Below are 24,411 nucleotides of genomic sequence, written 5' to 3' on the forward strand. Positions count from 1 at the left end.
AAATTGTAGAATCATGAACTATATGATCAAATCAGGTCGTTGTTCATATCTCTTGAGAATGTTCACTGTCCATTAGTCGTGACTAGGGTCGCAATAAAACCATATGTAGTACCCAAAACCACCTACCCACAGGTAATCCATAGGTACCCATGTGACCCAAACTTTACTATAGATAGCAAAGAAAACGACATTATTAACAGCAGCCATTTTCTCGTGTTTTTGCACAATAATTAACCATTCTTAGAAGGTTTCACTTAGTTATAATAAGTTCCAAACTTTCATTTCAATATTCTTAGCTATTTTAAAGTATTCTCCCTTCATAGCTATTTATTACAACCCATAAACAAGGATAATAGCTAAACAACCTACTTAGGCGTTAGGCAGCTAGGACAGGATATTTATACTATAGGATTATAGGAATAACAGGGATTTACTTAGAAATAGAAGAACTATAGAATAAGTTATATAATAATAAGATAAGATTAAGTAGATAGTATAGATTACTAAGTATTTAGTAAAAGCTACTAAGCGCTTACCTATAATTACTAAATGCTTACTAATACTTAGTTAGGAATTAATAGTTAAATAAAGAAACTATTTAAAACTTATATATAGTATAACTATAAGTTAAGCTTAAAGTTAGACTTCTATAGCTCTTTAGTAATTAACTTAGTATTTATTTTTAGGATACTCTTAGCTTACCTATACTATAAATTACTTATTAAGTCTAAGACTAATCACCTTAACCTCTAAAGACTTAATCTACTATAGCTTATAACCTATAACTTAGACTATAACCTAATATACTATTAGAATATATTAATCCCTAGCTTTTATTAGTAAACCTTACTATTAGATAGCTAACTATAATACTTTAATTACTCTTATTTAGTAAGTTAACTATTAATACCTACTAAATAGTATAGATAAGATATCCTCTTATACTTCTACTAAATCTCCTACTCTAAGATCCTCCTCTTCTTTATATAACTAGCCTTAAAGCTTAGTATAGAAACTTACTAATATTAAGGATTATAATATATTAGACCTTAAGTATAACTCTAATAGAGAAGGTTTCTTTACTAAGGAGGGATATAAATAACTCTAATATATTATTTAGAAGTAAGAAGCTAAGACTAAGGAAATATAAACTTTTATTAATAAAAATAAGTAAACTATAAATAACTTAAATAAATAACTCTAGAACGCTAGAGAAGCTTATAAGAAACTAAAAAAAAGTATCTATAGAGATACTAACCTCAAGAAGATTTAAGAACTCTAAGGAGAACTTAATACCTTCTAAGCTACTACTAATATTATTACTACCCCTATAAGAGGATATTAGAAATTTAAACTTAGTACTTTAATTACCTATAATAGCACCTCTAAGTAACTTAAACTCTACCTAATTTAAATTAAAACCTATTATAACTTCTATTATAGTAATTTCACTAACTAAACAGAGAAAGTTATCTATATAGCTACTTACTTTTATAGATAAGCCTTTAAGTAGTTTAAACCTATCTAAGAAGAATTCCTTAAATATAAAACCCTAGATAAATACTCTATAGAAACGCATAATATCTATAGTAGCTTTTAAGGATTTAAGGACGCCTTATAATCCCTCTTTTAAGATCTAGATGAGAAACACTAAACTAAATATAACCTCACCTAGTTATAATAGACTAAGTTAGCTAAAGAGTATACTACTACCTTTAGATAACTTAGCGTTCAACTAAACCTTACTAAAGAAACTAAAATCTTTATATTCTACTAAGAACTTAAGGATAATATTAAGGACGAAATAGTTAAGTTAGATAAACCTAAAAACTTCCTCTAGTACGCTAGTATAACTATTAAGATTAATAATTAACTCTTTAAATAAAGAAAGAAAAAAGGTAAAAAATAATAAGAAGCTAACTCTAGACATAAATACTAATAGTAACCTTAACATAAGTTTAACAACTAGTAGAATAACAATAAACCATATAATAACTAGAATAACACTTAATAAAGCACTACTTATAGATAATATAGTAGACCTATAAACCTCAGTATAATAACTAAACCTAATAATAAGAAACCTTAAAACCTTAAGTATTATAACTATAATAGATAGGGATATATCGCTAAAGATTATAAATAACCTAAAAAGCTCCCCTAGAAGCTAATAGCTAAGTAACCTTAATAAGTTAATATAATTATAAAAGCCCTATATATATCCTAATTATAGACTAAATACTATAATAATAAATATTAAATTTACTTTAAAGATAAAGAAATATTAGGATATTACCTAAAGGATAGTAACCTTAGATAATCTAAATATAATATAACTATCCTAGATACTTACCTTAAGACCCTAGCTATAATATATTCTAGTAATAGCAAAATTACTAAGAAACTAGCTAAACTACTTAATAAAATACTATAAATCTAATAACTAAAGCTAGTTACTATATATATAACCTCTTAATAACTCTACTATAAAGAATAATAAATCTAAGAAGAAATAGAAATAATCTAATAAGAGGATGCTAGATAGGCATAACTATACTAATAGGAAGAATTAGAAGAAGAACTAGAATACTAACATAATCTACTAATAGAATAATAACTCCTCAGTATAACTAGTAACTAAACTTTTAGAGAAGGTAAGAGTTTACCTTATAACTTAGATAAACCTCATAATATTACTTAATAATATACTTAAGCAGAGATCACCTATAGCTTCACCCCTAATATAGATAACTCTAGCTCTAAAGAGGAATCTAATAACTAAGAAAATAAAATTAAGCAACTCTTAAAATATTAAAAAATTAATATACTCTAAGATAAATAGTAACACTAATTCTATAGCACCTCAGTAGACTAATAAGACTAAAACTATACCTTCTAGCTATATATAGAAGATTATCTTATTCTATAAAGCAATTATTAATAACATTAAACCCTCTTCTAGCCCTAGTATTTCCATAATAAGTATAAGGAATATATAGGAAATAAGCATAACTACTAATTCTACTTTAGAAGACTTAATAATAAACCTATTAAAAGTATCTATATTATATATATTATAATTAGATAGACTATAATAACTTTTAATAGAAAGATTACTACCTTTTAACTAAGCTTATAGTTCCTTATAAGATACTAATATAATAATAATATAAAATAGGATGAATACTAATATAATAAATGCTAAGTTTATTACTAAGATAAAGCTTATGCATAGAGAATCATAAAGAATAAACTAAAACCCCCTTAGGTTAGAATCTATAAAAATAGCCTCATTAGGGTAGTATAAAAAGGAAAATAAATCACCTACCTAAAATAACTAGAGTAGTTAAAAAACTAGCCTCACCTATTAATAATAGATTATAATAGGTAATAGGGAAAAGATCTATCTACTAGATATTATAAAGATATAAAAAGAACCTAGAACTTAAAGTTACTATTAATAAATAAATAATACTCATACTAATTAATAGTAAAGCTAAAGCAAATTTTATTACCTCCTAAGCTATTAATAAGCTAGAAGTATAATAAGGAGGAAAAGAACAACTATACCTTTTATATATAGCAGAAAGAGAAGAATTTAAGTATAAAAGAGGTACTATCTATAATAAGACTATACCTCTTAAGATAAGTTACTTAGATCAAAAAGAAAAAATCTAATTTAATATTACTAATATAAGGATATATAACATAATACTAAAATTAACCTAGCTATAAATAAATAACCTATAGATAAACTAAAGCAAAAGCTAACTCTAATAAGACTATAATAACTTAATCCCTAAGTAGCCCTATTAGAACTAAGCCTCAAACAAGCTAATATAACAAGAAATAACAAAATAATATATCTACTACCTTAAAGCAAAAAAAGCTATATTATAACTATTAATAATAAAAGATCTAAAACAAAAGAATAATCTACTTCTATCTATCCTAGAAGAATATAGAGTATATAAGAAACTCTTTATAGCTAAATTAGAAACTAAACTACCTAAATATATAAGCTTTAATTATAAAATCCCCCTTAAAGAAGGAAAAGAACTATAATTCAATAAAATCTATAGCCTTAACCTAATAGAAATAGAAGCTTTAGATAAATACCTCAAAGAAAATCTTAAGAAGAGATATATTAAACCCTTAATATTACTAATAGGAAGTTTAATCTTATTTATACTAAAGAAGAATAAGAAGCTATAACTATATATTAACTATTGTATACTTAATAAAATAATAATTAAAAATTACTACTTACTACTACTTATCAACAAAATAAAGAAACTTCTCTATAAAGCTAACTAGTTTATAGCCTTTAACCTTAAAGATACTTATAACCTAATTAGGATAAAGCAAGGAGAAGAATAGAAGACTACCTTTAGGATATATAAAGAATACTTCAAATACCTCATCATACCTTTTAGTCTCACTAATGCTCCTATAATATTCTAGAATATAATTAATTTAGTCCTATATAAATATATTAATATTTATATAGTTATCTACTTAGATAACATTCTTATATTCTTACTAATACTTAAGTAATATAAAAAAGATATTTACTATATCTTACAAGCTCTTTAGGAAGCTAAGCTTCTTATTAAACCTAAGAAAAGCAAATTCCACACCTAAAAAGTAAAATACCTTAAATTCACTATTACCCCTAGAGAAGTTTAAATATTAGAAAATAAAATTAAAGCTATTAAAGAATAGCTAAAACCTAAAAACCTTAAGGAAGTCTAAAGATTCTTAAGTTTTATTAACTTCTACTAAAAATTCATTAAGAACTATAATAAGATTAACATAACCTTTACTAACCTCAGCTATAAAAACACCTCTTTTATATAAGAAAAACTATAATAAATAGCTTTTTAGAAAATTAAGGACCTTATTAGCAGTAAACTAGTCCTAATAATATTAGATCCTACTAAGTAGTTTAAAGTAGAACTAAACTCCTCAAACTACACCCTTAGAGTATAACTATTATAATAGAACTTAAAAAGAAAGCTATACCTATATACCTTCTTCTCTCAAAAACTCTATAAACCTAAGCTTAACTATTAAATCTACAATAAAGAACTTATAGTAATTATTAAAGTATTTAAAGAATAGAAACCTAAACTCTTAAGAATAATTTATAAAGTACTTATATACTTAGATCATAAGAATTTCTTATACTTTATAACCTTAAAAGTATTAAATAAATAATAAGTTAGATAGTTAGAATTCCTATTAAAATTTAACTTCTAAATTATCTATTAAAAAGGATTAGATAATAGTAGAGCTAATACCCTTAGCTAATAACTAAACTATAACATCCTAGTACTAAAAGAAACCTAAGTAATTCTTAAAAGAAATAATAATAGAGATCTAATGCTAGCTACTAAACTTTTAATAATAGCTAGATAATCTAGCGCTAGCCTACTTAGCAAACTAAATAATAAAGCAATTATAGAGTTTCATACTTACCTTATATATAGTTACTAAGGAATTATAAAAACCTAAAAAAGACTATAATAATAATATAGAGAAAAGGTTATTAGAGAATATATAGTAAAAGTAATTAAGGATTATAAAGTATACTTAAAAAGTAAACCTACTTAATATTAACCTTATAGTATATTATAACCTTTACTTATATTATAAACTACTTAGTAATCTATATCACTTAACTTTATTATTAAACTATTAAAATCTTAAGAACCCCTCATAAGAGTATACTATAATAGCATTCTTATTATTATAAACTAACTTATAAAATACGCTTACTTTATCCTATATAAAGAAGCAAATAATACTAAGGAATATACCTATACCTTTCTCAAATATATTATTGCTAACTATAAAACACTTAAAGAGATTATATTAAATAGAAATAAGATCTTTATATCAAACTTTTAGAAATTAATTATATCGTACCTAAGCATCAAATAATTAATATCTACTATATTTCACTTATAGACTAATAGATAAATAGAATAAATCAACTAAATTCTCAAAACCTACCTCTACGTTTATATTAACTATAACTAAAATAATTAGGTTATATTACTACTAATAGCCTAATTTGCCTATAATAGCGTAGTAAGAAAAAGTACTAAGGAATCCCCCTTCTACCTTAACTATAGATTTAAACCTACTACCTATAGAAAACCTTAAGTAAGCCTAGCTATAGTAAAAGCTATTACTTTAGTATAATAAATTAAAGATATCTAGAAAAATGCATAAAAAGAACTTAAATTTATATAATAAAGAATAACTAAGTTTAGTAATAAATAAAGGATTAAAGGACTAACTTTAAAAGAAGGAGATAGCGCCTATCTTATATAGTAAAATATTAAAATAAAATAACTAAATAATAAGCTAAACTATAAAAAACTTAGACTATTTAAAATCTCATAAGTTATTTTACTAGTTAACTATAAACTTAAACTCTTAGATACTATAAAGTATTACCCTATATTCTATATCTTACTACTTAAACTAGCCCTATAAGGATTATAAATAAATAATATTATTATTATAAAAGATAATAAACTAAAATATAAAATAGAAAAACTACTTAATTACTAATATAGAAATAATAAATAAGAATACCTAGTTAAGTAGAAAAACTATAGTTATAAAGAAAACATATAAGAACCTAATAACAACCTACTTAATTATTAAGATAAAATCAATAAGTATATTAGAACGCTTAACTATATTAACCTTAAGGATAGACTAAGTCTACCTATAACCTTAGAAGAGTTTAAGGAATACTATAAACGTACTAATAAAAGAGAAAAAAGAGTATAAGAGGAACTATAATAAGAATAAAGAGAAGCTAAAAAGCAAAAGATATAACTTCTATTCCCATAATCATAATTAGAACGCTTTTAGCTAATATAGCAAGGAAAACTATTTATTCAGCTAAGGATACTAGAGTATAACTAGGACTCCCCAGATAAGAAGTTCAGAGTACTAAGATTCCAATTAAAGATTAAATCTAAGTCTACTACACTAAAAACACCTATTAACTACGCCTTAAGAACTAAGAGAGATTTAGTAGGAAAAAGCTCTAGTACCCCCTCCTCTTCAACCACTACTAAAGTCTCCTTATAACCCTTTTTAAATATTATTTGCTTAGCTTTATGAACATAATCTAACTTTATAAGCACCTTATTCACTTCAGCCTATACCTTTTATAGCACCTCTATTCTCTTTTAAAATAATTCCTCAGTTTCCTCCTCCTCATTATCCAAACGCCAAAACTCAACCATCAAGCGTTCCACTACACACAAAATTAATACAAATAAACATAATAAGCCTAAAGCTACACAAACATTAGTAGATCGTATCATTAGAAGCATTACATAAACAATAAGTGCTACCTATAGCAACATACTCCCTGCAAACTAAAGAACTAAGCAGCATTTTATAGCATAACCTTTTAGACTAATAATAACAACAAAACATAACTTTAAAACTATTCTCTATAATATTTAAAGAATAATAATAACAATAAAGAGTAGAAATTATAGGATTTTCAGGAACATAACCTAATATAATATCAGTATTATAGGTAAATTAAAAAGTATAATTAACAGGTCCCTAACCTAAGACTAATAACCTACTTATATTAGGTCTTAAGGATAAAACTTTTAGAGGGAGGACCTAATATTACAACCTATAAACAAGGATAACAGCTAAACAACCTACTTAAGCGTTAGGTAGCTAAGATAGGATATTTATACTATAGGATTATAGGAATAATAAAGACTTACTTAGAAATAGAAGAACTATAGAATAGGTTATATAATAATAAGATAAAACTAAGTAAATAGTATAGATTACTAAACGTTTAGTAAGAGCTACTAAGCGCTTACTTATAATCACTAAGCGTTTATTAATACTTAGTTAGGAATTAGTAGTTAAATAAAGAAACTATTTAAAACTTATATATAGTATAACTATAAACTAAGTTTAAGGTTAAATTTCTATAGCTTTTTAGTAATTAACTTAGTATTTATTTTTAAGATACTCTTAGCTTACTTATACTATAAATTACTTATTAAGTCTAAGACTAATCACTTTAGCTTCTAAAGACCTAATCTACTACAGCCTACAACCTATAACTCAGATTATAACCTAGTATACTATTAGAACGTATCAATCCCTAGCTTCTGTTAGCAGACCCTACTGTCGGATAGCTGACCGTAATACTATTGTCAGAGTGTGGTTTCAACCTACGGACAGCAAAATAATCGGTTTCAGTTTCAAAAAAAAACAACACATCTTTAAGCAACAATATCCCTCAAACTCAGTCTACCAAGAAGAATTCGCATCACTAGGTTACTATCCCCCAATGCTTTTTCGACCTCGCCAATTGTTTGCTCAACTGCCGTCTCAAGTTCCTTCAATCTTTTCAATGTAAAATCCATGGCATTTGAACTCTTCAAGAGCCCAATGATATACCGCTTGGTCTCATGAGGCAACCTCGGAGGCTCTGCGGAGTTGTTCCGAGCCGTGTTGGCAGCTTGCTGTCTAAAGATTCCCATGATGTGATCCTGATGCTCTGGATTCTGTCGCAGAGCCAGAATCAGCGGATAAGACATTTTGCCCTCATCTAAATCTTCGCAGAAGCCTTTCTGATCTGAGTACTCATTCGAGTGCAAATTCATGTAGTCATCTCTGATCTGGAAGAAGCGTCCAAAGAGATGACACATTTTGACTAGTGACTGAGCTGTTTCACTGGACGTAACGACGGAGCTCTCCTGAACCATCAGTCGAGTCAGAAGACTGAACATGGCCCCCGTCTTACAGTCTATCATTTCCAGATATTCCTGCTCCGTTGGAATCTGAAGATGGAACTTCCAATAAAGATCCCAGCTCTGGCCAATGAAGAGATGCTCAAGCTCAGTCAGGAGTGTTTTCTGACACTCGGGATTGTTAAGTGTTCGGGTGAGCTGGACAGCCTGAACAAACATGAAATTTGCCGTGTTAATTGACTGGGCTTGTCCAAATATCATATGTGTTGCTGGTAGACCTCGGCGGAGAGGGGAATTGTCCTCTATGTCATCTAGGATGAGCGACGAATTGTGCAACAGGTCGATAATCTTCTTGATAGTTTCAAGCGACTCGTCATCCACAAGCAGCCACTGATCGAGGGCCTCAACCATCAACGACCGTAATCCTTTTGATGGCATAGAGCGTATGTATTGGCATGGAGCGATCAAAGCTCGGTTGCTTGACGATGAAGAAGTCTTGTTGTCATCCGCTGTGAGTGCGAGAGGCTCGGAAAGCGCCAAATCCGTCGTTGGATATGAGTTGTGCGATGTGACACTTGAGGTGTATGGTCCCGGAGAAGAAACTGAGGACTGAATGGCGACATCGCGAACTGGCGAAGACGAGAAACTGCCGTCGCTGCGCAGACTTTCATCGTCTCGCCATGCATGATGTCGAGGGCAATTGGCACACCAGTAGTGATTGCCGGCAACAATCGCTCCGCAAACCCCGATGTACTTCTTGAGATTCAAGTCGGCATTGGGATTCTCCCCGAGAAACTCAGCCTTAAGTCGCGCAAAACTTTGTTCGTAGTCTGTGATTTTCTGGCGAACCGCCTCTCTGGCCTGCTCCATGGAGAGACCTTGAGTTCTCATGAATAGGTGGACGGCATTGACAATTCTGGGATCCTCCGTCTGCTGAGCTTGGCGCCACTCGCGGTCCCAACTCCAATAGTCGTTCGTCAACACGAGGGCGGATTCAGCCGCCTGAAAAATTGGACGAACAGCCGTTTTCTGCTGATCTGATATGTCGACTGCCATTCCAAACTCTACCATACTCCAGAATGCCCTATTAAATATTAGCCTTTTCCACTATGCTTAAGCTGATGTTTGTACTCACTCCATGCCTCCATTCAGGTTTCTGAAGATTAGATACTCTTCGAGGCTGGTTATTTCATTTACGTCTCTCCTCTCCATCACATCCAGCCATTTAGATCGGTATGTGTTGATCATGCGCAAGGCTCGAGGTCTATCAATCTCCATTGCCTCGAGAAGACACTTTGATATGTAGCGCTTCATTTTCATCGAGCGTTCAGCAGCCTTGGAGCTGCTCCGATTGTCCACTGCGCTAATTTCCATGGCCTGACTAAGGCTCTTGTGCTCTTTGAGAGCTTCCTCATAAGGAAGTTCGTCGCACAAATCTGGAAATGACTAATCAGAACTGGTAACGCGGAAACTTCAGGTCAGAACACAAACTTACCGTCGTGAATGTTTCCCATGTTAGCCAAATATGTGATGACTCCCAAACGTTCAGGGAGAGACTCTGGGAAGATGAAAGCCCCCCAGTTTCCGACGGGACTCCACGATGAACCAGACTTGTGCTCCCAACCGTCACCGATATAGGCACCCCAGTCCAGAATTGACTGTTTGGTGGCATCATCTGCAAGATCATTTCTATGATGAATGCGGATTGGTAGTGTCGTGAAACAACCAGTGGACGCTGCCACCTCAGCGTCGATGTCGACAGAATATTCCCAAATAGCATCCATGATGCGAGAGTTGGCCGCCGTGTTGACGTAATTCCTTCAATGATTTGAGAATAGTGTGATTGCAATCTCTCGGCGTTACCAGAAGCTTTTGTCTGCTCTTGTCCCGAAAGGTGACCTTAGTGACTGACAAAGCGGCCTAGTAGTTATGCTTGGCTACGAGCCACTACACCAACGCGGCACATCGTATAAATCTATGATGGGACATTTCCGATGCGCATACAGTAAGGTTCTCGTAGCCTCTCTCCGGTGTAACCAACTAGGATCTCCCATAGCCGTTCGGTAAGCTTTCCCGTTCTTCTGGAACAACGATATCGTCCCTGATTATCAGAAACGTGCGTGCCTGGACCATGGAGAGTACAGCAGGGCTGATGGTTTGAGGCGTGCTTGCTTTGGCCATGCATCAGCCATGTGTTTGACTACTTTGATACATTGTGCTCGGCTCATGTGTTGTTACTTGAAGATAGTTTAGAACGGTGAATCCAAAAGTTCGGGCTTTTTTCTTCGGTGCAGGTTCGGTACAGAGTCGAAGCCTAGGTACGGCAGGCTCGCGTTTGCCCCACCCTCATCCGCGCAACTCTGTTATATGCAACAAAGCAATCCGTCGTAGAATTACAGTTTTGCTTCAAACGAAATTTCTTTCTCCGCGGAACCTGTCCATGGACCGATCAGAAAGGGCTAAAGAGATGGGATTGTCATTTGATATTCATCCAATATATATTTATCTCGAACTCTGTTGAAGATCCGAAAGTCACTCGGAGATCCGATGGAATAAATCAAGTTCTAGGCTGCCTTAGCTTTTCGGTCGGTGCCCGGATGTTGAAAGGGATAAGCACACACAACATGGGAAATGTTGAGTTCCTCCTAGTCAGACGGCGGCCGCGAAAGGGGTGCTAGGTTCGACGGCACGCGCTATCTTTTCCTCCATTTGCCGAAGAGAGAAAGAATGTAGCGGTCACCTTTCTTCGGTGTTATTGCAGGCGTTACGGCAATGTTCCGGGCCACTTAGGTCTGTTTTCCCCAGCCCGAAGATCTCATCGTTGCAGCTACTGTGCACAATATTGTAATAACACAAGAATCAATAAAAGAAATCTGAGCGTAGTGAATACTTGGTACTTGAAACAACATCATGAGCACATCGCAGAGGCCGCTCCCTATCAGCTTGGCTAGCTCACTGGATTCAACGAAGTGCGGATACCGACAGTTGGGCAGATCAGGCTTACGCGTTTCTGTTCCTATCTTCGGGTGCGCTGGCTTCGGAGATCCTGCAGGCATTCGCCCATGGGTTCTGGGAGAAGAAGAAGCAATATCTCTTCTCAAAGCCGCATATGACCGCGGCATCAACACCTGGGACACAGCAAATATCTATTCGAATGGATTGTCAGAAACATTCATCGGAAAGGCTATCAAGAAGCATGATATTCCAAGAGAGAAAGTGGTTCTTCTCACGAAATGTTTCTGGGCTGTTGGCGAGGACCAATCTGTTCAGCACGCCATGATGCCTGTTGAGAAGTCGAAAGACTATCAGAATATGTTCGGACTTTCGAGAGCGGCCATCTTCAACGCCGTCGACGCGTCACTTCGCAGGCTGGATACAACTTACATCGATGTCCTGCAAGTCCATCGTTTTGATCCGGATGTTCCAATCGAGGAGACGATGAAGGCCTTGGATGACCTCGTCCGGATGGGGAAAGTGCGCTACATAGGTGCCAGCAGTATGTGGGCATGCCAGTTCGCTCGAATGCAAGTAAGCTTTCATGATCTTCCGGGTTGTACCCGCGAATCAAAGCTGACGTAGTGCTACCCAAGCATGTTGCCGAACTTCATGGCTGGACAAAGTTCGTCAGCATGCAGAATTGCTACAACCTTGTCTACAGAGAAGAGGAAAGGGAGATGATCCGGTTCTGTAACGACACGGGAATTGGGCTCATTCCTTGGTCTCCTCTGTGCAATGGTTGCCTCACTCGTCTGCCTTCTGTCACAGATCGTTCTATGAGTAAAAGAGAGGAGTTTGAGAGCAAATTCGGGCTTTCTCTGGGACGCGTTGAGCCTGATACCAGCATCATATCTCGAGTTGCGGAGGTCGCACAAAGCAACAAATGGCCCATGAGCCACGTTTCGCTCGCATGGATCAATAAAAGAGTATGCAGTCCGATTGTGGGTTTCACAACTATCGAAAAGATGGAGGACGCTCTTGGGGCATCAGGCAAGGTACTTGATGAAGGCGACGAGAAATACCTAGAGGCATTATATAAGCCCAAAGTCGTGTATGGCCATAGCTAAGCCCTTGTCTTATAAGACGAAGCTTACGAAGGAAGTGAAAGTCTTGAGAATGCTCACTCACTTTGAATGAGGATTATTGTTTGACGAGCATCAAGACGTGATGAGAGCTTGCGTTTGAAATGCGTGACAGATTGTGGGAAGAAAGAAAGAGGTCAGAAAAAGATGAGCCTCCAGTCATTTAATTGAGTCAAGGCGTCTTATGATGCACTTAAGCGAAAGGAAGTTCTCATATCTTCGAAATCGTATTCATCGAGGCTCTCATGGGCATTCGGACCGGCCGTGCGCAGAAACAAAATAAGAACACTGTACGGCCCCCAGTAGAAAGCAAAACCCAGGCGCCCAAGTCCGCCCTGATCAAATATTAGTAAGGCTCGTCTACACTGTACACACTGTGCACCCACCTCGCGCGTCAAACTTCACCTCAAGCGAATCTTTTTCACTATCATCAAACAACAGCAACCTCATCACATCACCAAAATGGTGCGAACGCGCCCCCGCAACAAAACACGGCGCGTAGCAGTTATCGACTACGGCTCAGACGGCGAGCCGCCCGAGGCGCATGAGGACCCCGATGACGACAATTTTGAGGCGCCCCCACCAGACCCGGAAGATGATGAAGACGACCGCATGGACCTTGACGGCGGCGGCGACGATGATTTTGAGGCAGAAGACCCGTCGTCTCTTGCAATTGACGCAGCCAATCGGGATTTCGATGACGAGGATGACGAGCGCCCTGCGTACACCAGCTCAGCCGGCCTGCGCAAACGGCAGGCGGACATGGCGGCGCTGGAGAAGTACCACGCCGACGGGCGCCCGACGCGGTATTACACCGGCGCGCTGAAGCGAGGTCAGAGAAATCAGATCTTGGACTATTTCTACGGGCCTGATGAGGAGGCGATCGGGATTGCGGGTTGGTTGTTGAGTCGGTGGGCGGCGTACGGGGTCTTGCCGAGTAAGGTGCCTGGGGGCGACGCCTGTCCCGTGTCAAGTCCCTGGCTTGAGGAGGGGCATTTGGAGCAGCAAGCTGAAGTCTCGAAAGTTTGGTTTGCGAGGGTGAGCGGTGGGGAGGGAGTGACGGATGCAGAGAGGCAAATGAGTCGTGAGGAAGCTGAGGAGTGGAGGGTGAGGCCCGACGGCGAGTTGAAGATGGTTCTTGGCCCGTACCCGGAGCAGAAGGAGGTGAAGATTGAGCCTCACGGATGCTTGGTTCTCGCTGAGTCTGGGCTGCCTATGGAAGGAGAGGCGGATGAGAAGGTGGCTGGGTGGATGTTCGATGTCGGTGGTCTTGTGATCGGTATGGACTGGGCTCTCAGAGGAGAAGGGAACTCGCAGATTCTCGCGCTCGCTGTCAGTCCCCACACTGACCAGCAGCTTGATGCTGAGGATGCTGTCGATGAGCAGAAGGGCACCATCCAGCTGTGGGAGCTCCACGGTCGGACAGACGAGAACGGCATGCCATACCCGCAGAACCGCCCAGCAAAGCTGGCTCGTACCATCTGCTCAGATTGGGGAAGAGTCAAGAGAATCAAATGGTGTCCCATCCCATTCACGGATGACGGCTCATTAGGTCTTATGGCACTACTCTGTGGTGATGGCCAAGTCCACGTCGTCTCAGTCAAGGACATCGATAACGACGAGCAAGACTCCTTCAGTAAGTCACTCTTTCCTTTGCGGAAGCAGTACCCTAATACTTAGTAGCCAAACTCGAACACGAGATCGTGACCCTAGGCCTCCCCTCGGAAACAAATGTCACAGTAACCTGCTTCGCCTGGGTCACCACGAACCGCATCGTAACAGGCCACTCCGACGGCTCTCTCACCCTCTGGTCCATCGCCCCGCGCGTCTGCCTCTCCCGACACGACGTACACTCCACCTACGTGATGCACATCGACACCGCCTACCCGTCAGACCCGTACCTGGTCGCCTCGACCCCGATCGCGGGCTACACCACTCTCGTTGACCTCTCCGACCCATCCTGCGAAAGGACGAGCTTCCCCTGCTTCGCTATCAGCCCGCAGCCGAACCTCCTGCAGTGGAACGATCATCTCAGAGGATTCTTTAGTACGGTGCCCTCTGCCAATCCGCTGAACGCGTCGGTCGGGTTCATCCACTCGAGATGGTACGCGGCGCAGGTGCGGAAGGTCATGGACGGGGACAGGCTGCCCACGTGTCTTGCGGTGGGCCTGCACCATCCGTTCGTGCTAGTTGGATACCTTGACGGGACGGTGTGGGCTGCGAATCCCGGGAACAGGATCTTTGCATCGAAGCATCACTTTGGGCACAAGATCAAGGTGTTGGAGCACACATACATCCCGCGCGAGAGGCTGCCACCATCGGTCCAGCAAGTGAATGGCAATGAGCAGGGATGTCGCGGCGTGTCGAGGATCTTGCAAGGCTTTCGCCCAGTTCCCAATGTCAACCCTAAGGTGGATACATGGAAGAGCAAGGTCGCGACCAACAAGAAGAAGGATAAAAAGGGCAAAGGGAAGGCCAAGGGGAAAGCTAAGGGCAAAGCCAAGGCTGGTGCAGTTGAGGAAGAAGAGGATGCGGACGTACAGGGCGGCCAAGAAGAGGGCGACGGACACTTCGCTGACCCGACGAGGGCTGTTCTCTCAGAAGCGTTGACGAGAGTCACGACTATGGCGTGGAACCCGAATCAGGAGACCTCGTGTTGGGCTGCGGTGGCGATGGCCTCAGGACTGGTGAGGGTGATGGATCTGGGCGTAGAATGCTAGATTTCAGCATAAATGATACCCTTTTATTACACAATTACTTCTATCTTCACGTTTACTCTATCGATTTAACACTGCGACCCCATGACAGTGTGGTGGTAGTCAAACGCCTTCGCCATGCCGTACAAATGCGTCGCCGCCGCGAGGACCACGAAGAAGTGGAAGATCTGGTGCGAGCTGCCCCAGATATCAAAGGTGCGGGGATAGCTCCGCTCAGGCCAGCGGGCAGCGTACAGGAACGCGCCAAAGATGTACATTGCGCCGTGCAGGACTACCCAGCTCAGGCTCATGCGGTTCTCCATTTCCGCCCGGCCGTACACGGTCAGGCCGTGGATGACGGGCACGACGCCTGAGGTGCCGAGGGCGACGAACATGCAGGCGCGGAAGGTGCGGTACTGAGGCGTGCGGAAGTGCTCGAGCCAGGATACCATGCCGCAGCCGAGGCCCAGGAGAACAATCTGTGAGGTGTGAGCGACGTCGACAGTGACTTATACGAGGGAATAGAAGACTTACCGTGCTGAGGTAGACCTTCATCAAGTTGGTGTGGCAGAAGAAGCCGTAGTACAGAGCCGGCACGTAGCTGCCGACGATGAGAAACACGATGCCCGAGTAATCCAGCTTGTTGCCCCATTTCGCGACCTCGGGGGAGTGGTTGCAGAGGGCGTGGTAGGTGGCGGACATGCCGAGGCAGGCCACGGCGCCGGCGAAGAAGCAGGCGAAGACGAAGAGGTCGGCGGCCGATGCGGACTCATAGCGGGGGGCGATGACGGTGTACAGGAACGCCCCGCCGAAGAGGAAGGCGACGGCGCCGAGGAGGTGGGACCAGATATTGACGGACTCGTTGTGGAGGTAGCCCAGGCTTTTGAAGGAGCCGAGGTAGGAGTTTGAGTCTGGGCGGTAGCCGGAGATGATGAAGGCGTTGTCGCGGCGCCAGTGGGGGAGGTCGTCCCAGAGGATGAGGAGGGCGCGTTCAATTTTTTGTTCGAGGGCTGCGGCCTTGTGTTCTACTGTCTCGAGGAGGGATTCATTGGTGTTGCTGTCTGTGTTGTTGGCTTTGCGGTTTTTGAGGCCAGAGCCCTCGGCGGTTGCGGTCATCTTGCACGATGGTTTTTGAGATGGAACAAATCTACAGTCTGGTGCACAACGAGTGTGAAGTATTCGACGTGAAAGCAGTGAGTCTATGTTGTGCAGGATTGAAGTTCATCATGAGCCGTTGCGAATGAGTGGGCTTATACGTGGTGGTGATGTTCCCTTGCGGCGGGTCCCTAACGGGTGGGATGCGATGGAATTGTTGGGATTTCCACATGCTGAAAAAACGATGGCAACGGAGCGGCTCCGAGGCCGTTGAAAGTGCTCCGATCGGGGACTCTCAGCTGGCGCCAAGTGGAGGGGCGGACACCCGGACAGCAGGTCACCGCCCATGGGTCGGTCCGTCGGTGAGACTGCCCACCGCGGCGGAGCAGTTCCCCTGTTTTTTCTTCTTCTTTTGCACCATCTTTGGACGCGAGAGGCGTGCAGCGCCGTGAGACACACTGAGACGGACACTGGATGGAGACGAGGGGCGCTGTGCGAAGGGTCTTGTGGGTAAAGGGATCAGCATCTGCACGCGGGACGTTTCGCACGGGAACCAACTTCAGACAACCACCCCATGGAAAAAAAACATACGAGAATCCCTCTCCCCCAGTTCATTTGGTTTTTAAGCATGTTGTGTCAACCCAAGTCTCGCGACCGAGTCAAAACCGCCCTAGGATTCAGGTGGTGTTGGCTGTGCACTTCAAGGCATGAGAGACATGTCGAGCGTGCGCTGGCATCACCCATGCCCCACGCACCCCCGGAGCGCATCAGGCGGTTCGAGTTTATTCTCTCTCCCAGTAAACTTGCAGGAGTACGTTAATCATTTCATTGCATGCTCGTGTAGGTATGTAAAAGAATGCGCTCCGCCTAGCCGCCTCAAAATTGCTGCAAAATCTGCCTGTCTGGTCGGAAGCAGAACACGCTTGCTGGCTGGCTCCTCGCGATAACTCCTGTCTCGCCTTGAACGGGAAGACGCCGCTTATTTCTTGCCGGACTTCTTGATGCCCTGGGCGCCGGTGTTCAGAGGTCCCTTGCCGCCGGCCTTGGCGGCCATGTCCTTGCGAGCCTTCTCCTCTGCATCGTCGTTAGTAGGTTGCGCGATCGAGGCGTTCCGTGGTGGAACATACCGGCGCGCTTCTTCTCGAGGAACGCGAGATCGTCCTCGTCGAGGTCCTTGTTCTGCTTCTTCGCGGCCTTGAGAGGCTTGGCCTTGCCACCTGCAGAGGGTCTGTCAGCATGCGAGAGGCAGCAAGGAACCAGACACAAAAGACTGACCTTCGCGGTTTGCGCCACCCATTTTGAAGAGTTGTCGTGGGTATCTGGGACGTGGATCAACTTGGGCGTGGAGTGCTGAGGGTAGCAAGGCTGGCGTCGCAGATTTCGATTTCGAGAAAGTCTAACGGGGAGAGGAAACGAAAAAGACGCGGCGGCGCTGAAGAGGTCGAGCGTGGGGTGAAAAATGCCCCTCCTGGAGAAATCGGTCAGCGGCGGTAAAGGGTCCACGGATAGAGCGATAGACTTCTCGATAATCTCATTTGAGGTGCCTATTCACTTATCCATCATGAATGATCTCCCCACCTCTGCGGGTCCCCTCGGAACATTCCACGCCTGACGTCTGTTCCGTGCCACCCAGGTTTCTCCGACGGGCGTGTCTCGTCGCCTACCAAAATTGGTCTCGTCGCATTTCATCATCCCAGCGCACTGCAGACAGCTAGCCAGCCAGCAGACCGCCGACCAGCATCTTCAGCACAACCAGGGCCACAATACCCGTTTCGACCCTTGATCGCTGAATCCACCTCTGCTACGTCGACAAACAAAACAACACACCCCTTGCCTCTGTCGTCTCTGCGTTGCATTATACAAACAGCTCCTACTTCCCCCATCTTTTCACCCATCCTGCTCTGCTCCGGCCCTACTGCGTGTCGTCTGGCTTCTCCCAAACCATCCCCCATGAGCTGAGTCGACATAGACATCCGGTTCGCAAACTATTCCTGCCGCACATACAATCTTCAAGTGATCTCTGCTGACACGTCGCTGCTGCTTCTGCGCGCGCAAAAGACCTAGGGGAACCTTCCCTCTGGCGGATCCTGCTTTACAATACGTACTACACACTTTTGAAAAGAAGAGGGAGCTCCTTGCGCTACACAGCACCGCACAAACATGGCGTCGAGTTCGGACGAAGGCGAGATCGTTGAGAATGACGCTGTGGATTTGAAGGCAACTTCACTGCCGAAGAAGTTTGAAGGAAACGGTGTTGACCGTCAAGACAGAACCCGAGGTAGATACTCGGCCTCCAAATCTCCCGAGCACGACTCCCACCCCAGACACCACACCGCCAGCAACTACAACTCGTCGTCATCGAGACGCAGCCGGTCGCCGCCGCCCCGCGGATTCAAGCGCTCCCGCGACGAGCGTGACTACGCCGGTGGAGACAGAGGAGGACGACAGGACACGCGCCGCTTCCGCGTGCATTACGAGGACGGCCCGCGCGATGATTACCGTCGCAGCCGCGTTTCCTATGAGGACCTGGATCGCCCGCCCTCGCGCGGCTCGAATCTCGCCTACGACGATCACGACAGAGACCGAAGCCGTGAAAGGGACAGGGACAGGGACAGGGACCGATATCGGGAGCGAGAGAGGGACCGTGACCGTGAGAGGGACAGGTACCCCGATAAGAGAGCGCGTAATCGCACTAGGTCGCCATACCGCCCTCCTCAGCGCAACGAACGCGGCCGCGACGATCGCTACTCAAGAGACAGCGGACGGGATCGTCTCTCGGACTCGTTCCGCGGCTTGAAGGACGAGGATCACCGCGACCGAGACACCCGAAACGGTTACTCGACCAACGGAGGCGCTGTAGGGAAGGATTTCCGTGCTTCCAGAGGAGATGCTAAACCTGTGAAAGACTCTGCAGACCAAAGCAACGGCAGTGCGGGACCATCTCAGAATCAGCCGTACGTTTCCCGGGAAAAGTCTTTTGAACCGCGCATGCTGACGTCACCCCATAGAGCTCCACAAGCCGAGCCCGAGCAAGACTTCGAGGAACCCATGGTTGTTGATGAAGAGGCTGAGATTGAACGCCGACGTCGACGCCGAGATGAACTCCTGGCTAAGTCTAGCTCCGCTACACCGCTCCTCGTGCATGCTTTGCATGCGTCAGACAAGTCCGCAGTATCTACACCAGCGCGCCAAGGCACGCCAGGCGGGGATGTTGATACCCCGATTTCAGGTGAGAAGCCCATGCCCAGCTACGCTACTCCCACTAAGCGTTCAGATATTGGGTCACCAGCACAAGATGGAAGCTCTCCGGGTACGATCGATATCGTGAACGAGACGGATCTGATGAACACGCATGGAGGTGGTAAGGCTACAGAGGAAGATGGTCCCTCTGCTGCGGACTATGACCCTACAGTGGACATGAAGGAAGACGAGAGGCGCGACGAAAGGCGGCATGGCAATGTCGGTATGCACGGCGAAGCGCTCGAGACCCAGCCCGAAGTCCAGCCTGAAGAGCAACCCGAGGAGCCTCCAGCTGAGAAGTCAACTGGTGATGAGGAAGATGATGACTTCGACATGTTTGCCGAGGACTTTGACGATGACAAGTACGCCGCTCCCAAGCCCTCAAAGGTCCTCGCGGTCGACGAAACCAAGGCCTCGCCTGCGCTTGGTCAGCCGAACGGCGCCATCCTCGAAGGCGATGACAAGGACGGATATTACAAGCTTCGCATTGGTGAGATCCTCAACGGGCGCTACCAGGTCCAGTCGGCCCTCGGAAAGGGTATGTTCTCCGGTGTCGCTCGCGCAGTGGACATCACGAACAAGAAACTCGTCGCTATCAAGATCATGAGAAACAACGACGCGCTGAGAAAGGGTGGATTTACCGAAATCGCCATTCTCCAGAAGCTCAACGACGCTGATCCGGACAACCGCAAACACATCGTCAAGTTCGAGCGGCACTTTGACCACAAGGGTCATCTGTGTATGGCTTTTGAGAACCTTAGTCTTAACCTGCGTGAGGTCTTGAAGAAGTTTGGCAACAACGTCGGCATCAACCTGGTTGCGACTCGAGCATACGCCCATCAGATCTTCATCGGTTTGGCACACATGAGGAAATGCAGCGTTATCCACGCCGATCTCAAGCCTGACAACATTCTGGTCAGTAACCCCGGTCTCAGAGCCAAATATGAAGACAATGCTTACCATCCACAGGTCAATGAAAGTCGTAACGTGTTGAAGATCTGCGATCTGGGAACAGGTATCGACAAATCCGACGCTGCTACGGCGCACAACGAAATCACCCCGTACCTCGTCAGTCGCTTCTACAGAGCACCGGAGATCATTCTCGGTATGCCCTACGACTACAGCATCGACATGTGGTCCATCGGCTGCACCCTGTACGAGTTGTACACCGGCAAGATCCTCTTTGCCGGCGACAGCAACAACCAGATGCTCAAGGCCATCATGGAGATCCGCGGAAAGATCACGCCTAAGCTGTACAAGCGAGGGCAATTAGCGCCCATGCATTTCGACGAGCAGGGCAACTTCGTGAGCATGGAAAGAGACAAGGTTCTTGGAAAGGTACGTCGTATCGATCGCTGTTGTTTGCTATTCCTTGTTGCATACCCTTCCCCTTTCCCCATATTCCCAACGCCTGTGCATACGCATGTTTCATGCCCTCCCCACGCGGCCAAATCACCACATCCGATGCTATTTTTGCAGGACCGAGGAGATTTAGCCTGGAGGCGGAGTGCGGCTGTAAGCGCTGAGCACTGAGGCGCGGCTGCACATGCGTATGCATGTCTCCACTTTGAGCAATCTGGGGCCGGCATCTCAGGCCCGAGCGCCCCGGAACGCGGGCCCCGGTGGCCACGGCCTGCGCAGACCACCTCCAACCAACCCTTTTCGGACCGTTCGGACTCGCATGAACTGCTTGGTCCTGGTCCGGATCAGGATACGTTGAGGAGCCAGACGTCAGTCCCAACTTCGGAGGAATGCATACGCGCGTGGAAGCTCGAGCAACTCTGTTGTCACGGCCTCACCATCCCATCATTTGCCGCCAAAGCTCCTTCGCCCCTGTTTCGTCTCCCTACTCCCGCTCTGCACCTAGGGTCCAACATATTTGCCATCGATTTGTCACCTGTGACAGTTTGCAGTTGGCAGCTGAGGACCCCGCTACCACGCCCCTTCCTTAACCCCTGCACCCTTGTTCGCACTCGTTCTTGAACATGGACTGAAAGAACGACGAGACTAACATATTTGCGCCTCACAGACTACCGCCAGGGTCCTGCCCGTCGTTAAACCGACGCGTGACCTACGCACCCGCCTCTTCGCCGCTTCAGCGGGCATGAACGACGCCGAGACCAGGGACCTGAACCACTTTGTCGACCTGCTTGAGCACTGCCTTACGCTGAACCCGGAGAAGCGGATCAAGCCAGCCGACGCGCTGAAGCACCCCTTCTTCACGGCCAGGTCTGCGCCGGCAAAGCGTTAGGCACAGTGGGGTCTTTGTTGGTGCAGATGTCAAGGACGGCATGGTGGAGAGAGAAGCTATGTATAGTAACGGTTTGGGGAGGGCGTATCTTTGCTACTAGGGAGAAGGAGAAAAACAGTTATTATCGAGGCGGTGCTACAGGGCTGCATTAGCGGGGAGGGCTTCTAGAGGTTCTAGATGTAGAAGCAATGGCGACATCGAACTCGTGTCCACTCTTGAAGCGCATGTGCTTTGCAGTGTGCATATCACCTGTAAGCTACGAGGCAGCCATGTTTGAGAGATATCGTGATATGCGGCCTTAATCCTTCTGTTCTGTGTATGCCCGACGATGTGGCCATCTTCGTCGGCTTTACTGCTTGGGGCGAGTTGCAGATGCGAAGTGCATTCTTATGTGGCAGACTAGTGTTATCACCCACCCCATATCTTGCGTCGGAAGAAAGCGAAGCTCTTGTGGCTGTCCGGATACATCAAGATTTAACTTTCAGGGGCTCTTGTTTTTCTCCAGGGACACGTCGCCATCCCTACAAGACCCTCATTTTCTTTTCGGCATTGCCACAATGCCCACGTACCTTTGCTAAATTTGTCGTCGTCGTCAGCTATTTTGACAATGCCCTGATACTATTCATATATTCAGATGATGTGGTGTTTTGATAATACAAAGGCTTGGATATGACGACCCTACCAGCGTATGTGTTCACGAAGAGATGTTGATGTATCCAAGAGGCGAGATGTACTCTAAGACCCCCTTGTCCCCAATCCAATGATTCTGCAGCGACTGCAGTAGATAACCTTTGTGAGGTGATTTCTTCAGACAAGGTGAGCGAACCTCTCCCGTGCGCGGGGGCGTCTGTTTCCCATAACCCCTCAAACGCGGCCTGATGTTGGGAACGGACGAGGATGACACGGGGACTTTGATATTACGAATGCTGGCGGCCAAACATGTAAATGAATGGATATACAGATGAATGGGGGGCGTTTGAAGATGTTCGCTCATGGAGGCGTGGTTTCTTGTTTTGACAAATCTGTTCACGGACGGTGGTGGTTCCCTGTGGGATAAGCGCGAAGGGATGGAGGCAGGAGCGCTTCGGGTTTTCGGTATGAAGACCGAGGAGAGCGGTCGGTTGATGCGATCCGATGGAGAGATAGAGATAGAGAGAGCTGTGCAGTCAGGGGAGAGGGGGCATGGCGCTGTGAGTAGACGCGTGTGCCTGGCCCGCTGATGAGATGGGATATAGGGGTTCTGGTGTTGAGAACCCTGAGGTCTGATCATGAAGAAACGCTCGAGAGATGGGGTTGAATGTCAGGATTATCTTCGTCTGTAGGTCGGTGATGATCCTTGGACATTGCCTGCGTGAGGCCACCGAAGAGTTCGTCCGAGTTCACGATAATTGCCATCGCCCCTTGAATAGCTTCACCCTTCATTACACATACAATCAGTTTTTGGCAGCAAGGAAAGTCTATGTCTAACTCGACATATGTGATCGAACCGATGCCCGTGAGCGTGAAAGCGCATGTCCCAGCTCTGTTGCTCGACCCCAGGAGTCATCATGACCAACCTCACTTCTGGCTTTCGATCTCCTGGTTCTGGTCGTGAAGTACTCTGGGTGTTTACATATTCGCCCATGTAACTCATGTCCACACGCCCGGCGTTGTGTCACTCAACCTGCCGGCACGAGGCACAGTCAACTCGGTCTAGACCACCACTCCGCGCAACGAGGAATCTCAACCCAAGCAAGCCTGCCTGGCCTTGTTGGTCACAGCCACCCCGCGGTCTCAATGCCAGACCCCCCCATCGCGCAGCTGGCCTACATCACATGAGCAACACCTTCACCCGGGTTTGATTGAACATCGATCTAGCTCCCATGTATCCAGTGAAAAGACCCCACGATCTACCTCAGGTCGCCGAAGGGAGGACCACATATGCATCCACCGACCCCAAGCTAAACCTCCAAAGTCGTGAATATTGAACCAACATGCACAACGTAGATAGTAATAATAAAATCAAGCATGCTCTAAACTCGCACGCAGGCGATACGCCAGACCCGGGAGTAATCTACGCCGCCCACCCCGCATGAAGGAACAGAATTTGATTCCCACGGCGAGCTGCATGCAGAAAACCCCTCAAATCCTCGCCGTTGGCTTCCCGGCGTCTAAACCGGCCACGCCCTCCCAATCTGCTGTGCTTCGGGGGCCATCGTATGCCGGTCTCTCTCTCTGTGAACCCATGAATAGCAGCATCAACCTCTCCTTCCCATGAGAACACCCCGTTCAGCCATACGGCAAGCCGT

The 24,411-nt window shown here is 44.0% G+C and overlaps 6 protein-coding genes across 6 annotated transcripts; 3 read left to right on the forward strand and 3 right to left on the reverse strand.

Moving 5' to 3' along the window:
- Nucleotides 1-8,291: 8,291 nt before the first annotated feature.
- Nucleotides 8,292-10,546, reverse strand: CGCS363_v009838 (Ophiobolin F synthase; the record flags this gene model as incomplete). Its single annotated transcript, XM_036641687.1, has 3 exons — nucleotides 8,292-9,846; nucleotides 9,898-10,198; nucleotides 10,258-10,546. The coding sequence occupies 3 exons, from the start codon at nucleotides 10,544-10,546 to the stop codon at nucleotides 8,292-8,294; spliced, it is 2,145 nt and encodes a 714-aa protein (XP_036493253.1).
- A 1,126-nt stretch (nucleotides 10,547-11,672) lies between these two features.
- Nucleotides 11,673-12,826, forward strand: dtxS3-2 (Aldo-keto reductase dtxS3; the record flags this gene model as incomplete). The annotated part of the gene is made up of 2 exons (XM_036641688.1): nucleotides 11,673-12,258; nucleotides 12,342-12,826. 2 exons carry the CDS (start codon nucleotides 11,673-11,675, stop codon nucleotides 12,824-12,826), a joined length of 1,071 nt encoding a protein of 356 aa, XP_036493254.1.
- Nucleotides 12,827-13,303: 477 nt separating this feature from the next.
- sfc6 (Transcription factor tau subunit sfc6) lies at nucleotides 13,304-15,561 on the forward strand (the record flags this gene model as incomplete). Its single annotated transcript, XM_036641689.1, has 2 exons — nucleotides 13,304-14,477; nucleotides 14,525-15,561. 2 exons carry the CDS (start codon nucleotides 13,304-13,306, stop codon nucleotides 15,559-15,561), a joined length of 2,211 nt encoding a protein of 736 aa, XP_036492911.1.
- Nucleotides 15,562-15,626: 65 nt separating this feature from the next.
- CGCS363_v009841 (ADIPOR-like receptor) lies at nucleotides 15,627-16,653 on the reverse strand (the record flags this gene model as incomplete). The annotated part of the gene is made up of 2 exons (XM_036641690.1): nucleotides 15,627-16,016; nucleotides 16,072-16,653. 2 exons carry the CDS (start codon nucleotides 16,651-16,653, stop codon nucleotides 15,627-15,629), a joined length of 972 nt encoding a protein of 323 aa, XP_036493234.1.
- Nucleotides 16,654-17,611: 958 nt separating this feature from the next.
- Nucleotides 17,612-17,929, reverse strand: tma7 (Translation machinery-associated protein 7; the record flags this gene model as incomplete). The annotated part of the gene is made up of 3 exons (XM_036641691.1): nucleotides 17,612-17,706; nucleotides 17,760-17,849; nucleotides 17,908-17,929. The coding sequence occupies 3 exons, from the start codon at nucleotides 17,927-17,929 to the stop codon at nucleotides 17,612-17,614; spliced, it is 207 nt and encodes a 68-aa protein (XP_036492913.1).
- Nucleotides 17,930-18,792: 863 nt separating this feature from the next.
- Nucleotides 18,793-22,123, forward strand: prp4 (Serine/threonine-protein kinase prp4; the record flags this gene model as incomplete). Its single annotated transcript, XM_036641692.1, has 4 exons — nucleotides 18,793-19,586; nucleotides 19,641-20,787; nucleotides 20,842-21,210; nucleotides 21,902-22,123. The coding sequence occupies 4 exons, from the start codon at nucleotides 18,793-18,795 to the stop codon at nucleotides 22,121-22,123; spliced, it is 2,532 nt and encodes an 843-aa protein (XP_036493240.1).
- Between the last annotated feature and the right edge of the window lie 2,288 nt (nucleotides 22,124-24,411).

Source organism: Colletotrichum siamense (assembly GCF_013390195.1).
Source record: "Colletotrichum siamense strain Cg363 chromosome Unknown KSG_Cg363_contig06, whole genome shotgun sequence".
NCBI classification, from domain to species: domain Eukaryota; kingdom Fungi; phylum Ascomycota; class Sordariomycetes; order Glomerellales; family Glomerellaceae; genus Colletotrichum; species Colletotrichum siamense.